The sequence below is a fragment of the Camelus bactrianus genome, chromosome 31 (genome assembly GCF_048773025.1).
Source record: "Camelus bactrianus isolate YW-2024 breed Bactrian camel chromosome 31, ASM4877302v1, whole genome shotgun sequence".
In the NCBI taxonomy this organism is placed as follows: Eukaryota; Metazoa; Chordata; class Mammalia; order Artiodactyla; family Camelidae; genus Camelus; species Camelus bactrianus.
In genome coordinates, this window is record NC_133569.1 from 15,936,347 (window position 1) to 15,963,623 (window position 27,277).

Below are 27,277 nucleotides of genomic sequence, written 5' to 3' on the forward strand. Positions count from 1 at the left end.
GTCATAAAAACAAACTCCTTCTCTAATGGATTTTATATTTGATCTATTTACACTTTTATGACTCAGTCCAGTTTTACTTCATTTATTTATATACACATATGTATGCATGTGCATCTTTATGCATGTGTATGTCTGTGTGTGTGTATATATATATATACATAGGACATTTTATACACACACATACATACATTTATTTACACAGAGAGTTCTATCCATCTCTCCCCTTCAAGCTGAAGTCCAATTTGCTGAATTTCCAAAGAGACTTTCCACTTCAATACACACAAAAATAGGCTCACAACTTAACTGCACATAATAAAATTGCCAGTGCGTCTAAGTGAGCCACGTTTCAGAGTGGAAGCATGTACTTAGAATAAAATAAAGAACTACTTTAGAAGTACCCCCAGTTCTCTTTTGAATAAAATACGGGCTCACAATAAATTGGTCATTAGAAGCCAAGGCAGTAAGGGTCAAGTGATGGGACTCGGATGCTGTGCTGTCGTGTGACATACCTGAAGTCAGATAAAAAAGGACAGGTAAACTTTTAAACGACCTCACCCGACTTCAGGGTTGCAGCACGGCCTTCCCATCGAGGGGCACACGCAGAATGAGAAATACGATCGATGTATTCATCTGCCCTGTTGAACTTACCCATCACGGCTTTTCTCCAATGACTATAAGATCCAGCCAAACGTGGTCCTGACCCAGCCCCTCCTTCCGCTAGAATGCTCTCCACCCCCAACCTCTTCCATTGGTCTAAATCCCTTCCCTCCACTAAGCCCCTTCTGTGAGGCCCGTCCTGACACCCCCAGGAACAGGCACTCCCTCCTCTAACCCTCACGAAGGTTGTGTGGTGAATTTCCGCCATGTCTTGTCCCCCCGTCCCGCCCTACAAAACGAAGAGATCACAGCCTGCGCTACCCACTCCACGGGTTCACAGGGCAGCCGACAGGATGCTCTAAGAGACACACGCCGGGCAGTGCTGTGCAGGGAAGACAGGATGCAGGAGCTGAAGCCAAAGGAGTTGTTTTCAAACCTTGTGAGCTTTTCATGCAATGGCTTCAGAACAGAGGCAAGAACAGGCCGGCTTTTTTGATGGAAGTCAAATTACCAAGCCAGACACAAAAACAAACTCACAGATATCTGTCAGTAAAATGAGGCCATAATTGCTATGTGAGGTTGCTTTTTTTTTGGTTGTTTGTTTCTGGAGATTTGAGGTCATATATTAACACATTAATTGAAATTTTGGTCATAATTAACATGTATTAAGCTGTTGATTACATGGCTGCATTTTGAAATTTTTAATTGGTTTGTTTCGATTGATAAAAGGTAATTTGGGGATGATGCTTAGAATTCTGTATTTAATTATCATTGAATAGATAATTAATATAGTGGCGCAATAGTAAACAATGACTACGGTAATTATCATTTAAGTGCACATACTTGTACAAATACGACAGACTGATTTCCTCTCTGAAGTTGCTTTGGTCTTCGCTCTGAGCTGGTCGCGCTGTTTCACTTCCTTCACAGACGCAATTAACAGCATCTCTGTGTCATCCACTTGCGGGGATCTGAAAAGAGCGTGAGAAGCCGGAAAGACCAAGGCTACCTTAAACAGCACGCAGGGCTCCCTCCTTCCCTCTTTGCAAATGACTCACTCACTCGGAGAGCTTTCCTGCATTTCAGCTGGCTCGCAGCATTCCCCCAGTATCAAAGGGAACCTTTTCATTACAACTATTACAGCATCCTGTACCATTAGGTGTTCTTTCCCCAGCCCAGCAGAGTAATCATAATCCAGGAGTGGGAAAGCCTCCTAGAGCGGTTTAACTACACTGGGTAGAAAAACATAGCACTTATCAATGGGCTGAGTAAAACTGACAGATGAAGGTGGCAAAAACCTCTGTGTTTTGTTTTGTTTTTTTTAAACCGCTCTCCTCACCAAAAAATTAAAAAAAAAAAAATCCCCAACTTACAAGAAATGATCATGAATGTTATGGTCTCAGCTTTCAAGTCCTGCTTGTCTGTCCAACAACAAAACTGCTGTTACAGACTGAGGTCTCCTGCAAGATCCGGGCCCCTCACCTTCACCCGCTGGGTTCCAGAAATACCTGGTACACCCCAAGAACGTGATGGCCGGGGCTCCCCCAAGGTGTGAGCACTGAAGAGGTTGTTGCTATATCTCCTGAAGGGCAGCCACGTGCTGCCAGAGAACCTGCCCTGAGCTTGCCCTCTGGGACCCACTATGCCTTCGTTCCTCCCCTCTCTCAGTACAGGGTGGGGACTCAAAGGCAGCTGTGGTGGCAGAAAGGAGTGACTGTTAACAGGTGCCGACCAGCATTCAATCTAATCCTCCCCAGAGCCGAGGGAGGGTGGCCTGCCCTCTCCCTGGATGCAGCACCCCAGGCTGCACACAACACATGTTTTTAGGGACGCCCCAATCTGCGACTCACTGCTTCTACAACATAGAAATAAAAGAAATGAGCAAGCATGAGTAAATTCCTCGTTTAACAAACTTAAAGATTGGAGGGGAAGGGATTACAACTGGCCAGAACGAAAAGTAAACCACAGAAAAAGCCAGGCGTGGGCTGGTGGGCAGCAGAGGGAGGGGGTAGGGGAGAGTCCATAACTCTTGTCTTAATTTACATGAAAAAGAGTTAGATCTGGAGACCAATAATATCATCTGAAAATAAAGAAGAAAAAACTAAAATCTGGCTACTTGATATCATTCCATAACGCATTTTAGATTTAGGTTTTAGATCTAAAGTGTATTTTTTAGCATTTTCCAAACTTCTGTAAAAATGTGAAGTAGCTTATTCTCACAGTCATCTTGCATACATGAAAACCCAGTTTAATAGAGGGGCATTTTACCAGCCTTAAGTGATGTAAGCTACACAAATGTTGTTCAACTTGTACCTCAAGAGTTCTGTGAAGGAAGGAAGGTGTTGTGATCCCATTTTAGAGACGTGGAAAGTGAGGCTGCATGATCTGCCAGTAGCCACACACCCAGGATGTCTGACACCAACCCCAGCACCTCTCAAGAGTGCCACTTCCCGTGACACAGAGATATCGCAACCCTTGTGCTATAAACTGAATATCCGTGTCCCCCGCAATATTCCTCCGTCGAAGCCTTAGCCCCCAGTGCGCTGGTACTAGCTGGAAAGGCCTCTGGGGGTGATCAGATTTAGATGAGGTCATAAGGATGGGGCCCCCAGGATGGGATGAATGTCTTTACAAGAAGAGGAGACGAGGGCACCATGACAGGACACGGTGAGAAGGCACCATCTGCAAACCAGAAGGCCCTCACCAAGAACCAGACCAGCCAGCATCCTGATCTTGGACTTCCCAGCCTCCCAGTCTGCGTTATCCTGTTGTGTGGCCCAGGCCAGCTGAAGGAAGCCAAGTTAACGCACTCTCAGGGACGGCTTCCTAAAGTTCAGTCCTTTCACTGCCACCGTCATGATCTCCACCAGCTGTAATATCATTTACGTCCTATCTTTCACACAAGCCTCTTGTGAGATAGACAAGCATTTATTTTCCAGAGAGAACTCCACGCCACCATCAGAAATAGAGAGCCAGTCTCACTGACCACAAACAGAAGGCAGCCACATCATACACACAACAAAAACCAACGTCATTAAAGTGTTAGCCTGCCCAACATTTCTGAGCCTCCCTCTCTCTTTGTAAAAAAGGGAAATTAGCAATTATTAGTGAGGTGTTGATGAGTGGCAAGACAGACAGGTACTGTCCATCAGGTGATGAATGATGATGATGATGATGATGATGGATGGAAAAACTTACTCCCGTTCCCAGTCCCTCCACAGTTATCTGCACCATCCCCTCTTTGGAACTGTGCGTTGTGGCTGGGCCCTGGGGACAACTGTTGGGGTCAGGAATCTCTTCCCAGCCCTCTGGCCCCTCAGGGAGTCAGAGGACAGCAAACTCCCAGGAGTCACAGTCCAGAGAATCAGGGCCCTGTTCATTTTATTCTCCTGCCTCTGAACGGAGAGGTGTCCCTAAACGGTGTGGGTGAGTGGATGCTCCAGGCAGCGCAGGCTTCCCTGCACCTAGCTGGTGCCTGCCTGCACCTGAGGGCCCTGCCTGTCACACACCCTCCAGCATCAGGGACCACACTGCTCTTGTTACTACTGTCAGCGCAGTGCCAGGCACCAGGGTGTGGCAGCCAGTCCACGGTGGCCCGCGGCAGCCCTTGGTCCTCACGCCTACCTGCCGTCCCCTCTGACCCTGCGTCATAGTTGGTCTGTGTGAACAGGAGCATCTTGCAGAGATGACGGAAGGTCACTTCTAAGACCAGGTCCCTGGGACACTGTGACTCACTTGTGCCTCGCTCAGTCACCTGCTTGATCATGGGTCACTGGCTCTGGGGGAGCCAGGTGACGTGCTGTGGGGACGTTCAGGCAGCCAGCGGTAAGGTCCACGTGTGAGGGTCCGGTCCTCCAGCCAATGGCCAGGTGAGGGGGCCGCTGGGGAAGCGGATCACCCGAAACTCCTGTCTGCAGATTCCCAACTCTCTGACCAGCCTCTTCTTGGGGTCACAGACACTTCCAGCTCTCTGCAGAATGTTTGCTTGTGGCTGGACGGCAGTTCCCTTGAGTCCAGCATATGCAAAACTCTGCATGTTCCCTCTTGTAAACCTGCCTCTCTCAGCACCTCCAGCTCCCTGTCTGGCCTGGCTCCTCAGGCCCCGCAGAAACACTGCCTGGAAAACTGCAGATTCCTCCAAGCCTCTCTCCCACGTGGCCCCCGTCCAGGCAGCCACCCAGCCCTGCTGGGGTCTGCTCTCTCCGCGTCTCTCCACCGGTCCCCTCCACTCCATCCTCACTGCCACCCACCACTGTTGGCACCAGTGAGGGCCACGGCACCTCTCCACTGGTGACCTAAAACAGCCTCAGCTGGCTTCCCAACTTTCAGAAACCGTCCTCCATACATCTGTGAGTAGGTTTTTAAAGAGCAGTCTCCAGGTGCCCGGTCTCCACTTTAAAACGTTCCATGGTTCCTTTTGGCTGGGGAAGCGCAAACCTTTCAGCAGGCCCTGCGAGGCTCTCAGAGGTAAAGCCCACCCACCCTTCCAGCCGGCAGCCCCAGCAGCTGCGCTGTCTGTCCACCCCGTGCTGCAGCCCGGGCGGACCTGACACGGCACCATCACCTGAGGCTCCTTCCCAGACGATCAGGGCCACCACCCTCTGGCTTCTGATCTCGCTGGTCTGGCCTGGGAACCGGGCTGCAGTCATTTTTCCAGCCACTTTAATGAGATATAATTCACATACTACATAACTGATCCATGGAAAGTATACAATTTAGTGTTTGGTTTTCTTAGTGGATTCACAGACTTGTGCAACCATCATGACATTCAATTTTAGGACATTTTCACCACCCAAAAAGAACCCCCATACCCATCAGAAATTGCTCCCTATTCTCCCCCAGCTCCCCCATCCCTAGGCGGCCTCTGGTCTGCTTCCTGTCCGGTCTCTATGGATTTCAGGCAGCAGTCCCTTTTATTACAGGTTCTCCAGGGACGCAAAAGCACAGCCAGGGAAGGAACCTCCAGCCAAACCAGACCTCTCAGCAGTTTACACGTTCCACTCTGCTTGGGATGTTTGTCTTCCATTTCTCTGTTTAAAATCCCACCCCTCAACTGCCCGCCGCTCCGCACTTCTAATACAACCTCCTTTAGTAAACCTCCGTTGATTCCTCCTCTTCCTCAATTTTCTTTTGCATCGTCTGAACAGTTGAGTAACAAAGCCTGTCCAGCCCCGCTCTCCTCTGCTTTCCTAGAGCCCAGGGTGGGGGCAGCAGCGTTCCCTTCCCGTCTAGAGCATCCATGTCCCAGAACCGCAGGGACCATTTCTAATTCACTTCTGAATCCCCACACCAACATCAGTGCGCCTCTTGTACTCGGGAGGTACTTAAAATACATATTCCAAATAAATAAAAGTATGGTCTGTCTACAAATTTTCTCCACTGTCACAAGATTTCAATTTGAAGGACACCCTCCTCTCTCTCCCATCCATACTAAATCTCCATTTTTTTTTACCCCTTAATAGCAGTAATAAGGGATTACTAAGTAATATGGAATAACCTCTCAAGCTACAATGCTAAAATCTTTATACACACACACATACACATACACATGCACACGCATGGACACCCACGCAGGGGTGTGTGTGTGCATGTGTGTGTGTGTGTACAATTTTTAAATTTGCACCACAGGGAGCGGGGAGAGTTATAATAAAACACATATAATTATTATTCTACCATCACGGGAGGCACCACTCCTTAAAACATTTCAGGGAAACCACATGCAAAGAACTTTTTTTTTTTTTTTAAATAAAGGATTTTGGAAACAAACAAGCCGCACGTTCACATCACAAAGCTGTTCAGACAGCACAGTACAACAGGGGCGGGCGCCCTGCAGATTGGGTGATCATAAGTGTGCATCTTCAGAGGATGCGTGCATGGGGAACGTGGCAGGATGAAATGAATTATGCAGACAGCAAGCAAAATAAAAAATCAAGACAGTGCATGCTTCAGCTAAAACACAGGCTGACTCGATAATCTAGACGCTGCCTTAAAATGGATTAAACACACTTGAAAATCACACAGGGTAATTTCACAGAGAACCTTATCTAACCCAGATGTCTTGTTTCATCCTTGATCAGTTGGCCTTTCTTTTCCAATGAGATATTTTTCGCGTTAACTATTTTGTGTTTGTTGTTTGGTTTGATAAGGAGGACCACCCCTCCATGTGGAACAGGGGCTCAGACTGGATCTTTCTGTCCCCGAGATGTCTGCCCTCCTCTGTCACTTGAGTTTTGACTCAGCTCCGTCAGTGAAAAATTAGACTTCATTTCAGTATGCTAATAGCAATCTCTCCAAAACAATGTAATCAAGGCCTCATGTGCACCTATAATTTCATCCTTGACATAAGCCTGACAGCTATTTATTGTCTGAAAGGGAAAGGGGGGAGGGGAGAAAGGGAGGGGACTTCCAGACGCCCCTCTCCCCCAAAACAAACCCAGCAGCTTTATGTTGGAAGGCAGAGTCTTTGCAAAGTCCAAACAAATGGCAATAATCAGGGGGTTTACATATGTCTTGTCTTAAGCAATCAAGGCAGAGGGTTAACAGAGAAACACATTCAGATGCGCCAATTCCCAAACTGCCCACCTCTGATGAGCCAGCTGTGAGCCGCAATTGTCACATTATAATTTAGGCAAAGGGAAAAAAAAAGGCATCAGAATACACACTGGATCAACATAATTATTCACAGCAGGATGCTGCAGAATTAATTTAGCCAATCAGAATTATACTTGGGGGTTGGGCACGCGGCAGAGATGAAGCGGAGAAAGCAGGCGGGCGGGGGGGTTGGGGATGAGCAGAGAGGGGGAGGGGAGTGCTGGTTTCAACACCTTACTAATATTTGGATAATCCGATCTGGAATACATTTGGAGTACACGTAAGCATAATGTCGTTTCTTTTTCATTTCTGTACAAACACCTATGCAGCACTCACAACATGCCAGTCAATAATCTGAACATCGGCTTATTTAATCCTCATGACCATGAGGTAGGTGCTGTTATTACCCTCATTTTACACACGGAAACTCAGAGAGGTTAAAAAGCTTGCCAAGGCCACACAGCTAGGAAGTGGAAGCACCAGACATGGAACCCAGGCCGACTGGCACCAGAGGCTACGTATTAACCAGCACAGTTTAAAAGTCCTTGCTCCCAAATGACGCCAATGAGGAGTCAGAAGGCACGCCATGACTGGTGATGGCCCTGAAACCAGAACACTGTGGCACTGGAGCTCGGTGGTCCCCATATTCCTGCGAGCTGACTTCCCTAAAGAGGCTGGCCATCTGGCACGGCTGCCTCCGGCGCTGCCCTTTAGGGCTGTTAACCTCCTCATCCAGATAATGTCATCACTCAGCTCTCAGAGAGCAGTGGTCACTCCGCCGCCCGAAGGGGCTCTGGGGGGCTTACGAGGGAACAGTCACAGCCACTAGGGGAGCAGCTTGGCCTCCCTGTCCTGACATGATCTTCCTATAGAAAAGCAGGAGCCAGGACTCCAGGAAAATCGATGGGAAAGAAAGGGAAAGAGGGCTGCTCCAAGAAGAAGGGTTCCGCTAAACGCCTGGCGATGGGCAAACACGGGAAAAGGACAGAGGAAGTCCGCGGCCACCCTGGAACAACTTCCTGCCTGGACCTGGAGCTGCAGACCCAGGTTTGCAGTGACGAGGAATGGGGCTTGCCTTTCCCATGTGCACAGGGCGAGTTTAAATGAAAGTAGCCCTCGCCCTCCTCTACTTGGCACCCTGTCACCAGGGCAGACAGCGGAGAAGCCGAGAGGAGCCTCGGATTCCTTGTGAGAGTTAGACTTCAGCTGGCATTCACGGCTCCGGTAACGGGGGGGCGATGACGGGGAGCGGCCCAGGGTTTTATGTGTGGCAATAATGTTTGATCTATGCCATTGTCAATGAGAACTGTGATTTAATCCGGGAGGATATAGAGGCTCGTGATGAAAGGGGAATAACGACAAATCCTGATTAACAATCACTGCTACACTAAAGCAGGTTTCCATAGTAACGGGGCTGAAATTATACAACAAACTGTGATGCCACACCAGGCAAATTACTCCGTGAAGGGGCCCTTTTCTGAAAGCAGTTGGCTTTCTGTGTTCTCTTAAAATTAAGATGCAAGCATCTCACTTTCAACTTGTATTAGCTTTCCTCTCTTTTTTTCCCTAAACACTCCCTCTTCACTCGGTCTTGGATAATATGAGGGAAAAATATGTACACACAGGAGCTGTAGCAAAAAATTAAGCACATTTCAGCCCACTCTTTCCCCTGAAGGGAGAGGACAAAACTGTGGCAGAGCGAATCTTCCTTTCATATCATTCTTTGGATAAAATAATGCTTAATTCCTTGACCTAAGGAGTGGTGGCGACGGGGTGGAGTGGGTGTTGAAGCATGTTCTGGTACAATACTCACCTCTCCAGATAACGAAGTTCTCTGAATTTGCAGCCAGAAGAACACAATAAAAGAGCAGAGTTGGGGTCGGGAAAGGGAGGCTATTTCCTTTGTTCCTGGTGATGTTTCATTTTCAGTTGAGATTTTGAAAAATAAGAACGTATATTTCAAAATAATGCTGCTTTCCAACACCTACTTAAAATAATTTCTGAAGCAAGGGATAGAAAAATTTGCACTGATCCATGACGCTTTAAAACTCTTAGAGCTATTACTGCAACTGACTTTGGCCGTGAACCTTTATAAAACAGATCTTAACAAACAGCCTAGGAAAAATCAATAGCATTAAAACATCATACTCAATGTTCTCTTTCAACTGCAGAGGAATAAAAAAGCAAGACGTTAAAAATAAACAGGGAAGTCATAGACCTAAACATCCTCTTAAGAGGGGTTAGAGGCTGAAAGGGGACTAAGGAGGTTTAAACACTGCAGACATTTAATATTCCTCCTTCCAAGATTGGGGGGGGGGTGGAATCAGAGCTTCCCATTTTTCAGAAACGCTACAACTCTAGAAGAAAACACATTTTTCTTGAGATTTATCCATGGCTTTCAGTTTAAATCACTGAAGGGCAGTGTGGCCTCACGGAAAGAACCTGGATTTAGAGGCAGAGCACTCGGGTACCAGCTCCATCACTCACCAGCCGTGAGTCTTGGTCAAGTCACTTGGCCCTCAGAGTCTTGGTTTCCTCATCCATAAAATGGGAATAATGATATCTACCTTGCTTAGCCTCAAGAAGTTTCTGAGATAATGAGTAAATACTGCATGTGAATACATGCTGAAAACCGTGAGGGTGTCCATCATTAAATAACTGCTAAATATTGTGATTTGATTATTCAACACTTACTGAGTATCTACCACATGTTGGGCACAACACAGCTGTGGTAATTCTCCTAGAACGCCACTGTCCTCCGGCTTAAAAAAAAAAAAAAAACAACTGCTGCCCGGGTTTAACTGTCTCCAGCAAAACCATACTACCACTTTAAGTTTATACCATGTCAAAACAGGAACAAAACTTTCTTTCTAATTTTTTAATTTAAAAAGTAGGCATTTACCACGGGGAAACTACTTTCCCCTCCCCGGCCCCATTTATCTTTGTGCCTTTAAAAGGTATACCACTGTGCTGACCGCTTTAAAATCATGATACAAATATCGTGCACAGTGAAAGTCAGAAGGTTGGGGTGTGTTTCCATGAAAGACTAGCTCGAAGCTTCCCGCGTGCTGTCAGAGGAGTTCTGTCTCTGCCTTTTCCAAGTCTGCTCTTCTGTGCGGCGGGGTGAAGGGTCAGGCTGATGGCAATAAGCAGAAACTATGGGCACTTCATCCAACTTTCAGGAACACAGCCCCTCTCTCTTTCTACAGCGAGGACACACTTATCAATACCAATGTCATTTCAAGACTTAAAAATGATATTTTTAAAATAAAACGTATGTAGATTATTGTTTTATCGTCCACTGCCCTTCAGTGATTTAAAGTGAATGCCATGGATAGCTCTTGAGTGTCACCCTATGTCTCCGTGTGGGTTTTCCTTTGTGTACACAGCCCTTTCTGCAGTTGAGCTCCTCGGGGTCAAACCTCAGCTTTTCCATGTACCAGCCGTGTAGGTCCCGTAACCCCTTTGTGCCTCAGCTTCCTCACCTCTGAAATGGGGATAAGGACAGTAGCATGTGCCTCCGAGGATGTCAGGAGAAGGCAGTCCTTAAAGGCGAGGTACCCAGAACAAGGCCTGGCCCCAAGTCAGCCCCCCGTGAATGTCAGCTCTCCTTTCTGTGGGTGCTCACAACCCAGGGGTCTAGCCCAGTGGCCAGCAGGTGCCAGAAGGATTTCCTAGTGTTTCCGTTTTGTTGGATTTGAGTGCCTTTAGGGGAGGCAAGCACTCCACAGCCCACCACATCTGCCACACCTCTTGTTAAGTTACATCATCACCTGCCCGGCCCCCAAGAAGGAGTCCAGTCTGCCAGCCTTGCCGTGTGCTGGTGTTTCATCTCTCAGCATCTGTTTCACTCTGTCTCTGACTCTCACTCTCAGTCCTTGTTTTTACCTTTGTTTCCCTTTGGGGGGGGGGCTCTCTCTTTCCTCTTTTATCTTCATCCTCAATCTCTCTTAATTTTTATCTCTAGTATTTATCAAATAGTTTTATGTTCCCTGTTTCTATTTTTTAAGGCAGAGGAGTAGAATACATTTCTCTCTTAAAGAAATTAAGCTGCTCTTTACTTAGTAGACTTTGATTCATTCTTCCTGTGGATCAGTGACTTACGACAGAAACAGTGCTCTCTACCTCTGCTGCCAGAAAACCCAAATTATAAAGTCGATAAATTGAAAACTTATGTGCACTACAAAAAAGTTCACATAACGGCTTTTTGTTTGCTCTTTTTTTATTGTTTCTAACACTGCGCCCTTCGTACACTGAAATATGAATTTATTACAGACCATTAAGGAGTAAAGCTTTCTTTATAGAAAGGCAAAACTAAGCATCTGGGGAAACTAGCTGAAATCTGAAAATGCATCAAAAATAAAAATAGGAAATCCTTGAAAACTGACACAAATAAAGAGAAAATATGGGCACTTGACACAACTTTCAGGAACACAGCCCCTCTCTAGTTTTTCAAAGAGGACACGTTTAGTGACACCAGTGTCATTCTAAGACTTAAAAATAGTATTTTTAAAATAAAAAGTATCTAGACTGTTGTCTCATCATCCAATACTCAGCTCAGTTTTTTTCTTCATCACGGATTACATGCTCTTAAAATATATTAACAAGTCTGATCCAGTTAATATCATAATGTTCTCAGATTCTTGCTAAGAAAATTTCAAAAGTGAGAAGTCCGTGAAACGTAACAAACCCAAGGCTCAGTATTCGTCAGCGTCATCTACTCAAACGCAGGAAAGTCCAAGCAGTCACTCTGACGTGATAGCACAACGTGGAATTAACAGAATCCTGGATCTCAGAAGACGGCGCGGTCTGACGCACCACTGACGCAGGACTGGGGTACCCATCGTCCACACCATCCAGGGATGGGGAGCCTGGGACCACCAGGCCACCTGCTCCCAGTGACTAGCTCTGCTGTTGTTGTGACTTTGCTGCTGCTGTCAGGCTGAACCCAAATCTCTCTCACTAAATATTCCACCCTTTGGGCTGAATTCTGTGCTAGCATCATTGCATTCAGATAGGTGTGTTTTCTGGCTTTCACCCAGACAGTATTATGAAATAGATCAGTGGCTTGCAACCTCTTTTTCCAAAAATGATTCAGGAGGGGGAAAATGTTTTTAGAGCCTTTTAGTCCATCCAAAATGCAAACAACTTAATTTAGTCCCATGGGGAAATACACAGTAATCCTACAATTCAGATTATCTACTATATTGAATGAAATACTGTCACTGAAAAAACTGACATATTTGAGAAGTAGGAACATGAAAGCAGCCTTCTAGTTTTTATCCCGAAAAAGGAACAAAGGCTGTATTTTGAAAATGGTGGGCTGCACGTGTTCCCTCAGCCACAGAACGCCCATCTCTGAAGCTCCAGGAAGTTGAAGCCTGGCTGTCTTCTCTCTCCCCCTTTGCTGTGACATCCACTCCTTGTCCTAAGGCTCTCAAGCCTGCAGAGCCTCATGCACCCCCCTTACAGAGCATCTTGTGCATTTGCTGAAATCAGCTCACACCAATGAATGAATTCTCAAAGGGATTTCCATTGTTTGAATTTTTTACTTCTACGATATGATGGGCTGTATCCCAGTCACCCCACTGAACATCCTCCAGTTTGCCATCCACCCACCACTGAACAAAACATGCTAGAAAGATTCACCAGTTCAAAGGAGCCTGGACTTTTTATTTCATCCACTGACAACCCTATAATTCAGTGAAATGAGCCCTAGACTAAGAGTCGGAAGAACTACATTCCAAACCCTGCTGCCTTACATATTAGCTGTGTGCCCTTGGACCTGTGGCTAACCTCTCTGATCCTCAATTTCCTTTTATGAAAAATGGGGGCAATGGGGTAAGAATGTCTTTGCTGCCTGTTCTCCAGAGTCAAATAAAATGATGTATAAAAACATGCCTTGAAACTATAACATTTTTGTTTACTTAGGGGATTACTATCCGTATGTAATGAATGTTATTAGCACAGTGGCTTTCAAGTTTCTGAGGAGGAGATAACCTAGGGCAGAGAGGGGCAGAGCAGCCATGCTGCCCAGACTCTGGGCTCCTCACGTCTCCTCCATTACCATTCAGTGCTTCCATCTGTTTTAAGCACAGGGTTCCAATATTTCCATTGAGAACAAAGTCTTCCTACTTTACACAAGATTCAAAACCACTGCACTAATGTATCAGCTCCAGTATCACATGACTGGTTCCTATGAAGCTTATGGTCAGGTCTTTCTCATGGCTTATCTCATTTATGATGAAATGAGTTTCCACTGAATTCTTTCATTTCCCCGTATACCACAATCCTCTTCTGATGAAATAGGCACAGAATTTTTTTAAATGCTGATTCCCAGTGTGTATTGCTTTGCTCTCAAAGAAGGCAGTTAACTTCTAAATGTCAAAAGGGTCTTTCAGATGACTGTCACGAGAAACAGCAGGCACTTTGAAGTTCCAAAATTAAACAAAACCATAAGACAATTTCTTTACACACAAATACGGAAAACCGAGTTTTAAAAATACACTTTCAAGTAAAGTTGGGAGATAAAGGCAGAAGTGCTAGTTTCTAAAGCTGGTGCCAAAATGAAGAAGACACCGCTGATGGTTTATTGAGCTACCCAGGATCCCCGCAAAGAGAACGTGTTTCGCTGCTGGTTAAATGTATACCCTCTTCAGTATACGACAGTGTTTGGCAATGGAAGTGGATTTCCTCTCAGGCCAAGCACACATCACAGGTTACTCATCTGCACGCCGTCCCTGCTCCTCGCAAGCCCCTCCCTTCCTCACCTGCCCGGCACCTGCCATCCTCCCTCACCTCCACACGGGAGGTCTGACTCCTTTCCCACCCCTCTCCTCCGCACCGCAGAACAGCCTAATGCCTAGAGCCCTGCGCCTGGTATAAGCCTCCACAGGTAGCTGACTTCTGAGTTGGAGACATCACTTGCAGCATTAGCTTGGATGGCCTGTAACTGAGAATCAGTGGAGGAAGACTGAGCAGGTGTCCCAGGAGATGCACAGGCCACATCCCAGCCTCACACTCGGCACCAACTCACTCAGGACAGCAGGCAAGTCTCCTCACCTCTCCGGGCCCCACCTCTGTAAAACGGGGCTGGGCCACCACACAACCCCTGGGGACCCTTCTGGCTCTCCAGATCTGGGATTATTAGATAGAACACTTAAGAGCTTTCCTTTCCTGCATGGTTAGTTAGGCATTTGTGGAAAATCTCATGTTTCTATGCCACTGAAACATCAGGTTTATCCCAAGGAAATTCCAGACCTGTGTCTGCCAGGTGGGGATACAGAAACACGTGCTGTGCTGAACCAGAGGAAGCTGCCCATATATGACTCTTTATGCTCACAAAAGAGCAGTTTCATATGGTTCAATATAAATCTATTCAGCACAGGGACACACAAATGCAGAGAACACTGCTGTCTTCTTCTATTCAGCTGCTGTGCAGTTTCTGTGCTTGGGATCATGAGCCACACGCACCTCTGTCTTATCATAGTATCAATTTCAGTGTGATAAGGGATACTAAATTCCTAGTACAGTGAACGACACGGGTTTGAACTGTGCAAGTCCCCTTATATGCGGGATTTTTCCACTAAACACAAACCACAGTAACACAGGATCTGAGGTCGGTCAGTTGAATCCACGGCTGTGGAACTGCAGGTACGGAGGGCAGACCGTAGACCGTAAAATGGTGCTCAGATACCAACTCTATGACGGGCTGTCCGAGGGTCAACTGTATCGTACTCAGCACATCTGTCATAGAGCGACATTGCTAACGTCATCATTAATATTACGGGTTGGAACTGCTTCAACTCTTTTTCAGCACAAGGAAATGACCTCCTTCTATCTAGTATAGAAGAGAGCAAAAAAGCATTTTAGGCAGCATGGAATTGGCAAAAAAAAAAAAATTGCACCAAGTAAACTATGGAATTTCTTCCATCATTCTAGAGATTTCGGTTTCAATGGTAAGAACACCAGAGAACTATTTCTTCTTATCACTTTGCCTCTTTCTGAAGTTCAGTAGCCCCCAGAGATGGAAACAGCCTTGGGTGAAGACTTGGCCTGAAAGGCAAGGGTACCTCTCTGCAGGCATATAGCATCTAGGGCCTTTTTAAAAAGAAAAACAGAATTGTTTGTTAAGGAGTAAGATATAAACACTAATGGCAGCGCGTTCTAAAAGGCTGGTACTCATCTCGTTCATCTTTGCCTGCTATAATCCCTACTCCGTTCTCCTCTTCATCCTGAAGTAAAGCTTGGGTCAGATGTTACTTGAAGTGTAAATACAACTGCGAGATTTATACATTTAAATTCCTCAGTTGGTTCCCTTAGCAACAGCTCTAACTTTCACAGCCCACCTTGGCTACAGAAAATTCCAGCAAGAGTTCTTTGAGACCAATCTCTTAGAAAACCTACATTGTCATCAGAACACAGCTTGTTAAGCATTTGAACACAAAAATGTAACGACATTTTTAAACAAAAATTAAAGTGGCTTCAACACAGACATATTTCAGCCCAAACACTTGGTTTAGATGCTCTGTTCTGCCACAGGAAAAGCCTTCCCTCCTCAGCATCTCATTCAGACCTCTCTAAAGCAGTGGGCAGTCTCTGTACTACCTGGCTTCAGGGCTCTAACCCGGCGTGTGCAGTCTGGCCTGGAAATGACCGTGGGCCGTGGGTAAATTTAGACCAGAGACTGTGCAGAAAAACGAGCCTCTTAGAAACGCGTCCTCGAGCCAGAGCAAGCACTGACAGCGACCTGGTGTGTGTGTGACACAGGCCTGGACATACCACACTGTCACCTGAATTTGAGAGTGACACCAGCACAGGTATCGATTAAAGTTCCCTTTTTGTACCAACTGGCTGGGCATGAAAGAGAATTTCTCTCCAGTCTGAATGCTGACTATACGGGAGCTCAACACTGAAAAATCTCAAGCGTTGTATGGGGTCTTCCAGCTGGAGACCACCAGGAAGCCATGAGCTATTCTTTTCCCGGTTTTCTTACGTGATTTGATTAGAGCTACGGACTTGCCACCAGGACGTCCGCGACCATCACCTCTGACAGGACAACAGGAAGGGGTGGGGGCAAGAGTGAACGCAGGAAACCAGATGGCACGGAAAATGCATTTTACAATTTACCATCATACACGTTCTTCTCAGGCAGGACCCAAGGAGGTAGATTTATGGGTCAGGACACGAACCTTTGAGGTTCTCAGCCTCAGAGAACCACCATCATGGCCATTTCTTGAGCATTCACCACGTGCCAGACCACGCGCTCAGCACTTCACAGCAGCTTTCTCATTGAAGCCTAATGATAACCCTGCGACGTGGGTATTCTTCCCAGCTGTAGAGATAACAACACTAAGGTTTGGATAGGTTGAGGCTGAAGGGCTGTCTGGCTCGGAGGCAGCAAAGCCCAGATCTGAACCTGGACGAGCTGACCCCAGTACTAGTACAATTTTTCTGGAGAGTTGGAGGGGCAGAGCCCGGGGATCCAGTCAAGCCCATGGCCAGGACCTTGGCCCGAGGCACTGAAGCAAGAGTTAAAGCAGGTCTGGCTGTGGACCGAGCGCCTTCCTAGTGGGGAGCCCCAGAGCCCAGGCTCATTCCTGAAACATGTTGATGCTACGAAACTTACAGAGTGGCCGTGAGGCCCCATGAGCTAGAACAGAGCGCACAGCACTTAGCCCCGGGCAGCTGATGCTCAGTCAACAGTAATTCCCTCCCCTCCAACCCCTCTCCCCGCCTCCCCGCACAGTCTACGAAAAACAGGACTCAAAAAGTAGGTCTCGCTGCCATGGACCCAGGGACCTCCGGCGTCTCCCCAGAACATCCACACCCAGTGCGGCTTTGCTTCCCTGAGAGCTGGACAGTTCCCCACTTTAACAGGCACTCCCGTAGGACTCAGCTCCAAGGCAGGATCCTTCAGTGCGCCGGTTATGAGTCAAGTCTGATTTTCGTGAGGCCAGGCCTGCCGTGGAGACTGCATCCCAGCCCACGTGGCGGGGAGTAAATGGCCAAGGTCTCATTCCTCTCGGTGGAGGGTCCAACCAGACTGAAAGTCAGAAGGCATGTCTTCGAGGGACTGACTCTGCCACCTGTTTACTTTACGACTTTGGGTAAATCATTTAACCTTCCTGACCCTAGCCTGGAATGTGACATACATAGGCACTCAGTAAACAGTAAGTGGCAGGCTTATTACCATTACATATCTCGCAGGACTGTGGCTGGGCTTTTAAATGTACCGGGAAGTGCCTGGCGTGGATGTGTTGGCAGGGCGAGGGGGGCTGGAGCAAGCGGGCAGCAGGGAACTTCTAGCTCCAGCTGCTGGAACAGCAGATGCTTCAGATGCTTCAGACCTGCGTGCGGGGCTCACAGGTGGGTGAGTGTTCCTCATATTCAGGTGGGTTACCCAACACACACCACGAGAGCCACACCCAGCGCTCTGGAGGGGCGGGAGGCCCAATTAGGGCCAAAGACAACACAGGGAAACCAAAGCCAAAAACGCCAGGCAGTGGCCTGCGAGGTCTGCACTGGAGCACAGTCCGGCATCACTGACGTCAGATAAGCAATCTGAAAGCTCAAACTGATTTGTGAAGGAGACTTCACTTCCTCCAGTAAAATTCTCTATTTACAGACAGATCAGGACCAATGTCACTTCACTGAAAAGCACTGCTCAGATAAATTAAAAACAGCAGTCACCCTTGAGAACATTACTAGCCGGGTGGGAATCACCTCACCCCCTCCGAACACCGGTAGAACATAACACGTGCCAGTCTTCCCCGTCTTCCCCGTCTTCCCTCTACTCAGCAATGAGGAGGCCAAAAAACTCAAAAAAAAAAAAAAATCATATAAAAGGCTTATAAACATCATTCAGATCTTCTTTACCAGTCATTTGTTTTCATTGAGTATAACCGGTTTTTCCATTGAAAGAAAATTAAATAAAATATGAGATGTTATTGTAGTTGCTTGGAGAAGACTGGGGGATTACACTTCTTAGAAAAGTAATTTCCATTTCCCTCCCGCTCTGACATCCCGCCGCCGGGTCCCAGCTGGGGGACACACACAGCAGAGTCTCCAGAGACTGGCCGCAGGCCCGACACTGGCCAGGGCAGGAAGGGACAGCAGGACCCCTGGCCTCTTCTAAATGGTGATGTGCAGAGGGGTCCCAGGCATTGGAATTCTTAACGAGCTCCCCAGGAATTTCTAGGGCACATGAAAAGGTGAGGACCAGTGCTCCAAAACACTCACTGATAACAGCAAACAGGTTCCTTCTGTGAATGGTCAGCAGTACATACGAGGACCACTCGCTAACCCTGGACTGCACCCGCTAGCACACCACTCCTGCCCTGACCTCTGCAGTGTTCTTCCGCCAGCTGGGGTGCCCTCCTTCATGACACCTTTTCGCATCTCCCTGCAAGCTAACTGCTACCTACACGAACCCAACATAGGCTGGAAAACAGTTAAATACCATTTCCACTCTTTCCTCTCTGTCACTTCCTTTGATCCTATCAGCCAGAAGTAATTTCTTCTGTGGCTACATTTCCATTTAATTTGTGCTTTATTTGCACCCTTATCGCCTTCCCCCTTGGGTTGCAGATATTAACGCATACGTTGCTCCCGTATTAGGTGGTAAGCTCCCGGAGAGACGAACCCACGAAGGAGCCACCTGGGCAGCCACAGCCCCCAGAACGTGATCGGTGCTCTGTCATCACACAGAGGAAGAAACTCACAAGAAACAAAGGAGCACCGGCAGGAAGGAGGACGGGTGTCCTTTCCGATCACTTTTATAGTCCTGCAGTTTGCAAAAACAAGCTGAGCTTGCTCCACAGACCATTAACATTTCTATACACACACTCAGCCTGCTAATAAAAGCACACTGAGGATTCTTAAAGGCCCTATAAGAAAGGTTTTATATCCTGGCTTTAGCATCACTGGCATCTGTGGCATCTAAAACCTGAGAACGCTATTCCTCTGAGGTGTCATTAGCTTTCTGTGTGCCTTCAAAGGCTCAAAGACAATTTCCTGGACTCCTATAAGAATGCCAGTTTCTTTCCAGTCCCTGCAAAATATATCTTGGCTACCGCCGGAATTGTCATTTGCTTTCTATGCCTTCAAAAGCACCGTGAGAGAAATAGCCCTGTGCTATTATTGGCACTGTCGGTTTCCCTATGTCATATCAAAAGAGCCCTGCAAAGTTTCTTTGTGTGTGCAGACTCTGCGTGTGTGCATGGTGACGCGAAGATTCTTTTTCTGGTGAAATGCCTTGTCCACAAAGCCTGCCCAATTTTTATCTAATGGCTTCCCAGTGAAAGAAGGTCTGGGCAGGGCAGGGATCCAAACAGCAACCACCTTTATTTCACCCCATCTGTATGAAGAGAAGAGGGATAGCTGTGCCCTAAACTCTGAAATAATGCTCACACATAGGTCAGAATTTAACATACCTAGAATTTCACAGCAAGGATCAAGATGCAGTCACTCCTGTCACCGAGTAATACCATTAGACAAGGCACAGGCTCTCTTGCTTCCCCTGAAACTTGTTATCCTTTGTGACAGAATTATAAACAGGCTCCAGTTGACAGAGTGGCTGAGGATTCTCCCACACTGACAATGCAGTGTTTTTCAAAGGGGCTAGACGGTTCTTCGTTGGGGGCGGGGGGGCAGGGCTGTCTTGCCGTCTGCTGAATGTTCTGTGTCCCTGATAAGGCAAGAGCCACCCCCAGCTGTTGGGATTACCAGAAAGGCACCACCCCAAGGTTGCCACTAACCCAGTTTCCCCTGAGGGAGGTGAGTACTGCTGGGGCATTGGACCCACGGGGACACACACACACTTTGCAATCCAGATTGCAACTACGTATTCTATGTCATGGGTTAGATCCATGTGTGTATCACTAGAGAGAGAATGAAATCAATAAGAAGGGGATGTGGAGAGTGGAACGTTGTCAACGCCAACTGTGAGCGAGCCAGGTGTACACCGCCTTCACAGGCAAAAGCAGGTTTGGACACAGATTCAACACAGCCATTTAAAAATACAGAGTATCTTAATTTTTTCCTAATAATTGATGTCTTTGCTTTTTTGTGCTTCCTGGGACTCAAGACTGGGGGGATGGGGAGAGAAAGCCTAGTATCTCCAGTTAGCAGCACTTCCCCACTTCTGATGAGCACTGTCCTATCCCGTGAGTTCTGTGTTCTAATTCTGTTATCAAAATCAGGCTTCCTTCTCCCTCTGGTCTTTCTTCCTCCTCGAGTCCTGCTACTTGGTGCTCATGGTTCCCCAGGGCCCAAGGCTGGGGGGAGGCAGATGGGGTACGAGCATCTGATCAAGTACAAAGGAAGGAAAATCGTTGTTTTGAGTTACTGCCATGGCAATTTCTTCCCCTCATCATTTTACAAGTGTATTATTTCACTTAATTTTCTCCACAACCCTGAAAGATGTGCATTTTTATTCTTTTAGTGGGTCGGGCGGGGGAGCAATCTGTTCATGCCAAAGCTGACCTGGCTTTTCTTTACATCTCTGCCTCTACAATCCCTCCCAGCCACCATTACCACTAATAATAACAACAGAAATGACCATAATGCCAAGGAGCATCCAGGGTAGGGAAGAACCTGCAGCAAATTCGTGTCTGTTTGAAAATACAGCCTCAGCATTATGCTGTACACCAGAAATTGACACATTGTAACTAACCATACTTCAATTACAAAAAAAGAAAAAGTACAATCTCAGGCAGCCAGAATCCAGAGGCGTTCTGGTTGATGGAGTTCGTCAATTAGCCACAAAGTCCTTCTGTTTGCACAGAAGAGAATTGGGATGCTATGCTACAGTCTTCTCCCCTCAAGGGGCTTGCAAACTAGTGAGAAAATTAAGACTTAGAAAAAGCACATACTATATACTCTCTTGCTGCCTAAGAAGGGCCGACAGTAAAGGCATTTGGAAGTTTACCAAGGAGACTTGAACGTCTTCCTCAACTCCTGTCCTGGAAAAAAAATCAGTTTAAACATAACTAACATAACAAGCTTTTGATATGATTCTTACAACATGTCCACTGCATAGTAAACATTTAATAAGTTATTTGCTGGATGAGTGAATAACTGAGGTGACGAACAGTACCTCTGATGAAAAGGAAGAGTTGGGCAGCAAAGAGCTTTTCAGTGGGTCTTGAGCACTGTCTAAAGGAAAAAGTAACCCCTTCCCACTCTGGAGACCGACCTCAATTTTGAATATCACCACGAACAAAATTTCCCTCATAAGATGTCCTTGTACAGACAACAAAGCCAAGCCGAGTGGGGAAAGCCGAGTAGCTCGTTTTCCAGGCTCAGTTACAAGCTAAAGGAGCCACACCAGCCTCAACAGCAGGGCCCTGGAAGAAATATAAATTAATGCAAGTCATGGATGGATACACTAAAAGGTAGTCAAAATCAGAACCAGCAAATCCAGTAATGCCACGTCATCCTGAATAGGTTTATGTCAAGGATTTACTATCATCGGAATTAAAACAGAAACTTCTTTAAGCTCTCCTGAGGACTGCATCACGGGGTGGGGGGTGGTCTCTCTGCTTTCCCCCCTCCCCACGGCACCACAGTCCACAGAAGGGTCCAGAACTCATGCCAGCCTGAGGATCGCTGCCCTAGATGAAAAGACCAGGCTGGCAGCCTGCCCACCCGCAAACAGAAATCATTCCACGTGCAGGCAACAAAAAAATCCACACCTCCTGAATGTCTTAAAAAAAAATATGAAATTAAGTAAGATCTAAATGTCTGCAATACTATAAAGATAGTAACATACAGTTTTCATACCTGAATTTCTCTATCTAGCCAAACTCTGACATTTTTAAGTATGTATTTCTTCTGCTTAACAACAACCTTTTGAATTGTAATCAAGTTAGCTAAAATACTTGCTAATTTACTCATCTCTTTTATTAATAAATATAACAAATGTCCTTAACCCCAGTATCAAATATTCATTGATTGTTTTAATTCTAAATAGTCAGTTTCAGGAAGGCTCCCTGAAGAATATCACTTAATATATCAGCCTCTGTTCATTCCTTCTGGGTGACATCTAGTGACATCTACTCTCATGAAACAAACTTACCCTATAAAATGACCACTAAATGAACTCTAAACTAAATTCGAAAGTGGGTTGGTTATCCAGTGAAATGTGGTATATACATATAAACAAATACTATTCGGCTTTAAAAAGGAAAAACTTTCTGATGTATTGTACAACATGGATGTACCTTGAGGACCTTCTGCTAAATGAAATAAACAAGTCAGACACAAGAGGACAAACCCTGTAGGATTCCCCTTAGAATAGACAAATTCATAGAGACAGAAAGTAACACACAGGTTACCAGGGGTTCAGGGGAGGGGAAAATGGGGATTTATTGTTTAATGGGTGTAGTAAATTTGGGATGATGAAAAAGGTCCAGAAATGGATAGTGGTGATAGTTGTACAACATTGTGAATATACTTAATGCCACTCAATTGTACACTTAAAATGGTAAGTTTTATATTACGTGTATTTTACCACAATAAAAGAGTGGGTTATCCAAATCAAGCATAATTACAAACAGTTCAGTTTCTCCCCCCAATTGTACCCCATATACATATATATACACACACCTTGTTTTGTATATGTGTATTTTGTTATAAAACAAGCCAAGCACTGTAAAGAGAAGAAACAAAATGGAACATAGTCCCTAATTTAAGAAACCTGAGGAGTTAAAAAAAAAAAATCTAGGCAATCACAGCAGATATCCTACAGAGGGGACAGAGAACTCCGGATTTACAAACTGAGAGTGACTGGGAAACACAACACTATGAATTCTAGATCGACGTCTGGTAGTCACGTTCACCAAAATACTACATGCGGTTATCTCCAGGGGATTGGGTTTTTCAGTGATTTTTACTTTCTTGCATTGCGGGGTACTATCTGACTTCATTCACAGTAAGTGTGCATCATTTAACAAAAACAATGCAGTTATTTAAAAGAGAAAAGTTCCTAAAACACCAGGCAATGGAGTCCATTTCGTCTTTCATCCTCCTCCGTTTTGTCTGGCTCCAATGACTCTGACCTGAGACACAGCTCCACCCTCCAGGCAGTATTTGTTCACTTATGGATTACAGGAACCTTGGAATCCTACCCAGGGGACAGTCTTCCATATCCAGAAGGGAAGTGGCATGACTTCCAGGGTTTTCCTTCCTTTCCTTCTAAAGATCAATAAACACAGAGCCTTCCTCCAGAACCTGGCCAGGTTCATCTCAAATCATAAAAGTTGTGGCAAAGGCCTTTTGAAGGGAATGATGGTTGTCTTAACTAAAGTGGTCAAAATAGAGGATTAGGCGTTGCTGTAAAAAGTAACACTTATTGGTATCAATTTCGGTGAATGAACTTCTGGTCCCATCATTAAACCATGGCAGAGGTTAAGATACTGCATCAACCAATTATAAAATATCCCCGTGGACCAAATGATATTTTGAACAGCCAAGAATGTTTAGGAGAAAGAACTTTCACTAGAGTCTTACAGATGACTGTGAAGCCCACAGAACGCATCTATCATTCAGTGTCGCTCAGTGGCTCCCCCTTGGCCTTCAGGATCAAGGTCAAGCCCAGCTGGTAGCTGAGGTCCTTCATGACCTGGCCCTGAAGGTTCTCCAGCCTCATCTCCCACCACACTCTCAGGGCAACTTCCCTCCAGCAACAGCCAGCAGGTCCAGACTGACCCCTCTCTCCTCGGAACCCCTGCACAGGTTATCCCCACTCCTAGGATGCTCCCCTTTCTCTCCCCGTCCTTCTGCTTAGAAGTGGTGACTTGTATCAGAGCCTTAGTCTGAATTTTATGCTTTCTTTCAATCTTACAATTTAATATCTCTATTTAATCATAAAGTGAATTATCTTCCAAAATAATAAATGTTCACTACCTTTCTAAATAATAAAATACATTTTCCCAGCACATAAACCAAGAGCTTTATTTTTATGCTAGGACTGATGTGAAATTACATGTTATGAATTATTCATGCCATCCAATTTAATTCAATTATTTTTACTGAATTCATATCTAATCCATAAAAATGTTTAAACTCACCCCCCAAAAACTCATCTCTGCACCCTTGAATAATAGATTTCTTGCAAAATTTCAGGAATGATAAGTGGATATTTGGTTTGAAATGGCAAGGCATATTTTCATTGTAATGATGAAAGTAATTTTAATTATTTAACCATACATTCTGTTCTATTTACTGACTAATGTCCTATAAAGGAAAACTTATTTAATATCAAAGTAGAATCATAGGAGCAAGAAGTGAGTCTTAGTTTCAAACATGGCACCAAAGTCATTTTTAGATTTTCTATAAGAGTCACAAATAGACCAGGCGGACGCCTCCTCGAGGGGAGTGGACACCGTGAACATTATCTTCACTTGGGCCCAGTCAGCTCTGTGCGGGATATTCTGTTTGCTCTCCTAGAAGCACCTTCCACTCTTCTCTACCCTGTTCATGTCCTCTGCCAACCATGCACCAATGAGCTCCCTTGATCCCTGCCTTCTAGTGAGTTTGGCCAGTGGGAGACGTTGCTGGGGGACTGGACAGCACAGAGACTGCTAGGCGTGTGCCCCCCGCCCTCTCCCCCAGCCAGGCCAGAAACTGGCAGCGGCTGTGCTCCTCTCTGCAGGGCCCCGACGGGGACACTCCTGGAGAGCGGTCCTCTCCTACAGCCCCAGTTCCATTCTCTTAGCCGCTCCCTCCTCTTGCCCCTTTGGGTCCAGGAGCAGTAAAGCTGTCACCAGCTCCCAGGTGCTCTACCATCCCCTGCGGGTTTTTTCAATCATCCTGCCCGCACATTTGTGAACAGTCCCTTCACTCAGCTTCCTCCAGTTACCCAACCCGAGTGTATTTCTTCCAGGACTCCTACCAGCACAGTCCCTTTGCCCACTAGGCAGAGAGAGAATTAATTCTGAGACTCTGCCGCTCTCAGTATCCTACTCACGTCCTCCCCTGGACCCCATCTCCTGTCCTCCCCTAAGGCTGTTCTTCACTGACCACCTGGTACCCTCCAAGAATCAAGCACAGGCCTCTACTGGAGCATTCACACATTTCTTTGAATGTTTTTCTCTCCGAAAGGGCAAGATGTGTATTAACCATTTCAGTAATCCAAGGGCTTATCAGAGAACCAAACACATATAAGAAATAGCTTGCCATGACTGCTTTTCCAGGCGAGAGGAACTTCACGCTCCAATCATCCAGCCCCCTGCAAACCACTCCCAAGTGCAGCATTAATCACTGTTCTCTGAGGTTGCAACAGAAAGCACATTAGCCAAGTGGCCTTCACTACCTCCTCTAGACATGGAGGAAGGTGACCAATGAAGACTTAAACAACGGGCTCCAGCAGTGTCCTGTCATCACCTTATTCATCGGCATTCTTCTTCCTTCAACAGACACCCATTCATATTTCATTATGAAGACATGTACTTTATGGACAAATTACACAGCAACATTAAAACACACCTGAAATAACACCCAGGATAACGGAGCTCCGTGGAGTCAGTAGCTGTAATTCACTGTCTGCTCTGGAGAGCGTGTGTGTAGACACAAACTATGAGCTACAAGGAAGAAGAACAAGAGCCTACACAAATGTCCAAGCGCTAAAAGGCACACTCTGGGTCTTCTGCATCCACAGGGGAGTCCAGACGTCTCAGGAACAGGGGGACTCTCCTCAAGGGCCTCTAAATAAATACTGCCATCATAAATACTGAGATTCTCCTGGAGGGGCCACCTTAGCCCGGGCTGAGCCAGGAAAGCCGAGGATCATTGCCTTCCGATCTTCTAGGCACCAGAAGGGATCCTACACCCGAGATGTTCCTGCACAAGCCCAGAGACCAACTCTGCCACAGGGGGCAGAGCTGGAAAACCAGATAAGAGTTTCTCAAAAGGGGAACAGAGGAGCTGGCTTTAAAGAATGTGCAGAAGCTTATGGGCTAGCGAAAATTTTAGAAAGAGCAGTCTAAGCACAGAAAATAGAATACGCAAAGGCACACAGGTAGGGAAGAACATGGAATTCGGGGAAAGGACAGAAAGACCCAGCACAGGGTACGGGGGGAGCGGTAAGAGGTGAGGATATCAAGGTGGGCTGGGGGTAGGTTGCAAAGAATTTTGAGTACGCAGCTGAAGGGTTTGGACTTTATTGTGGGGAAAACGGAGAACCACTGAAGCTCTTTGAAAAGAGAAGAGATGGGAAGGCCCATGGTATTTACTCCATGAGGTTATAAACCACTTGAGGTAAAGATGTGTCTTCTATGATTATTTATGTCATCCAGGGTCCTTTACACGTTGTTGGACCCATGATTTACATACTTTTGTTTCCCCTCAGCATTTCCCATAATTCACTACACAGAGCTTAGGCTCAGTCGATGTTTGCTGAACAAATGAATAAGAGGGTCATTATTTATAAAGTCTCTCCTATAATCAAGGATGCACGGCAGTGACTGATGATACCTGCCAAGGCTGGATAGGCAAAGAGATAAAAGCATGACTCCAACGCAGGAGTGAGGAAGAAGAAAGGCTAAAGTTAAAGCTCGACCCTGCCAACCAACTGAGCCCAGGGGGACAGTTAAAACCTGGTAAAAATAAAATCACCAGAAACTTTCACTAAAATCCTGTAAACACCTTTGATTTGGCGTCTGCATCTTTCTTGACTGATGAAAATTAAACATCTCCTCAGAGTGATGAAGTGCTCGTGTGTTTTTGTTTATGCTCAGCCTTTGGTACCTCCTGATCAAGATGGAACGTTACATTTGTGTTAATTCGAGCAAGGAAGTGGGACCCAGGGTTTTTCTTTATTGCGGCAATCAGGGATTCATTCATGACCGAAAATGAGGGTAAATTTAGGTTTTCTAACTGGTTCATCAGAGCAAAGAGAGCCCAAGGTATGGAAAATTAAAATATTTTAATACTAGCAAGTAGCATTCACAGCCATCACCAGAAAGCCTGAAATGTATACTTGCTTGATCGTAAGGTAAGTGGGCAAGCACAGGCATCGAGTTTATTGACATCAGCACTATCAAATTCCTTGGCTAGCCATATTTACGAGACACTTCATTAGGTTAAC

General features: G+C 46.0%; 1 protein-coding gene across 3 annotated transcripts in view; it reads right to left on the minus strand.

The window, feature by feature from the left end:
* MSRA (methionine sulfoxide reductase A) overlaps window positions 1–27,277 on the minus strand; it is a 286,690-nt gene that overhangs the window by 210,204 nt on the left and 49,209 nt on the right. The window contains exon 2 of one of the 3 annotated variants that reach the window (XM_074355494.1): window positions 1,441–1,568. The exons of the other annotated variants lie outside the window; for them this stretch is intronic. Within the exon in view, the coding sequence (XP_074211595.1) occupies window positions 1,441–1,543 (103 nt within the window). The 5' untranslated portion in view covers window positions 1,544–1,568. The remainder of the gene's footprint in view (window positions 1–1,440; window positions 1,569–27,277) is intronic. 3 annotated transcript variants of the gene reach the window in all.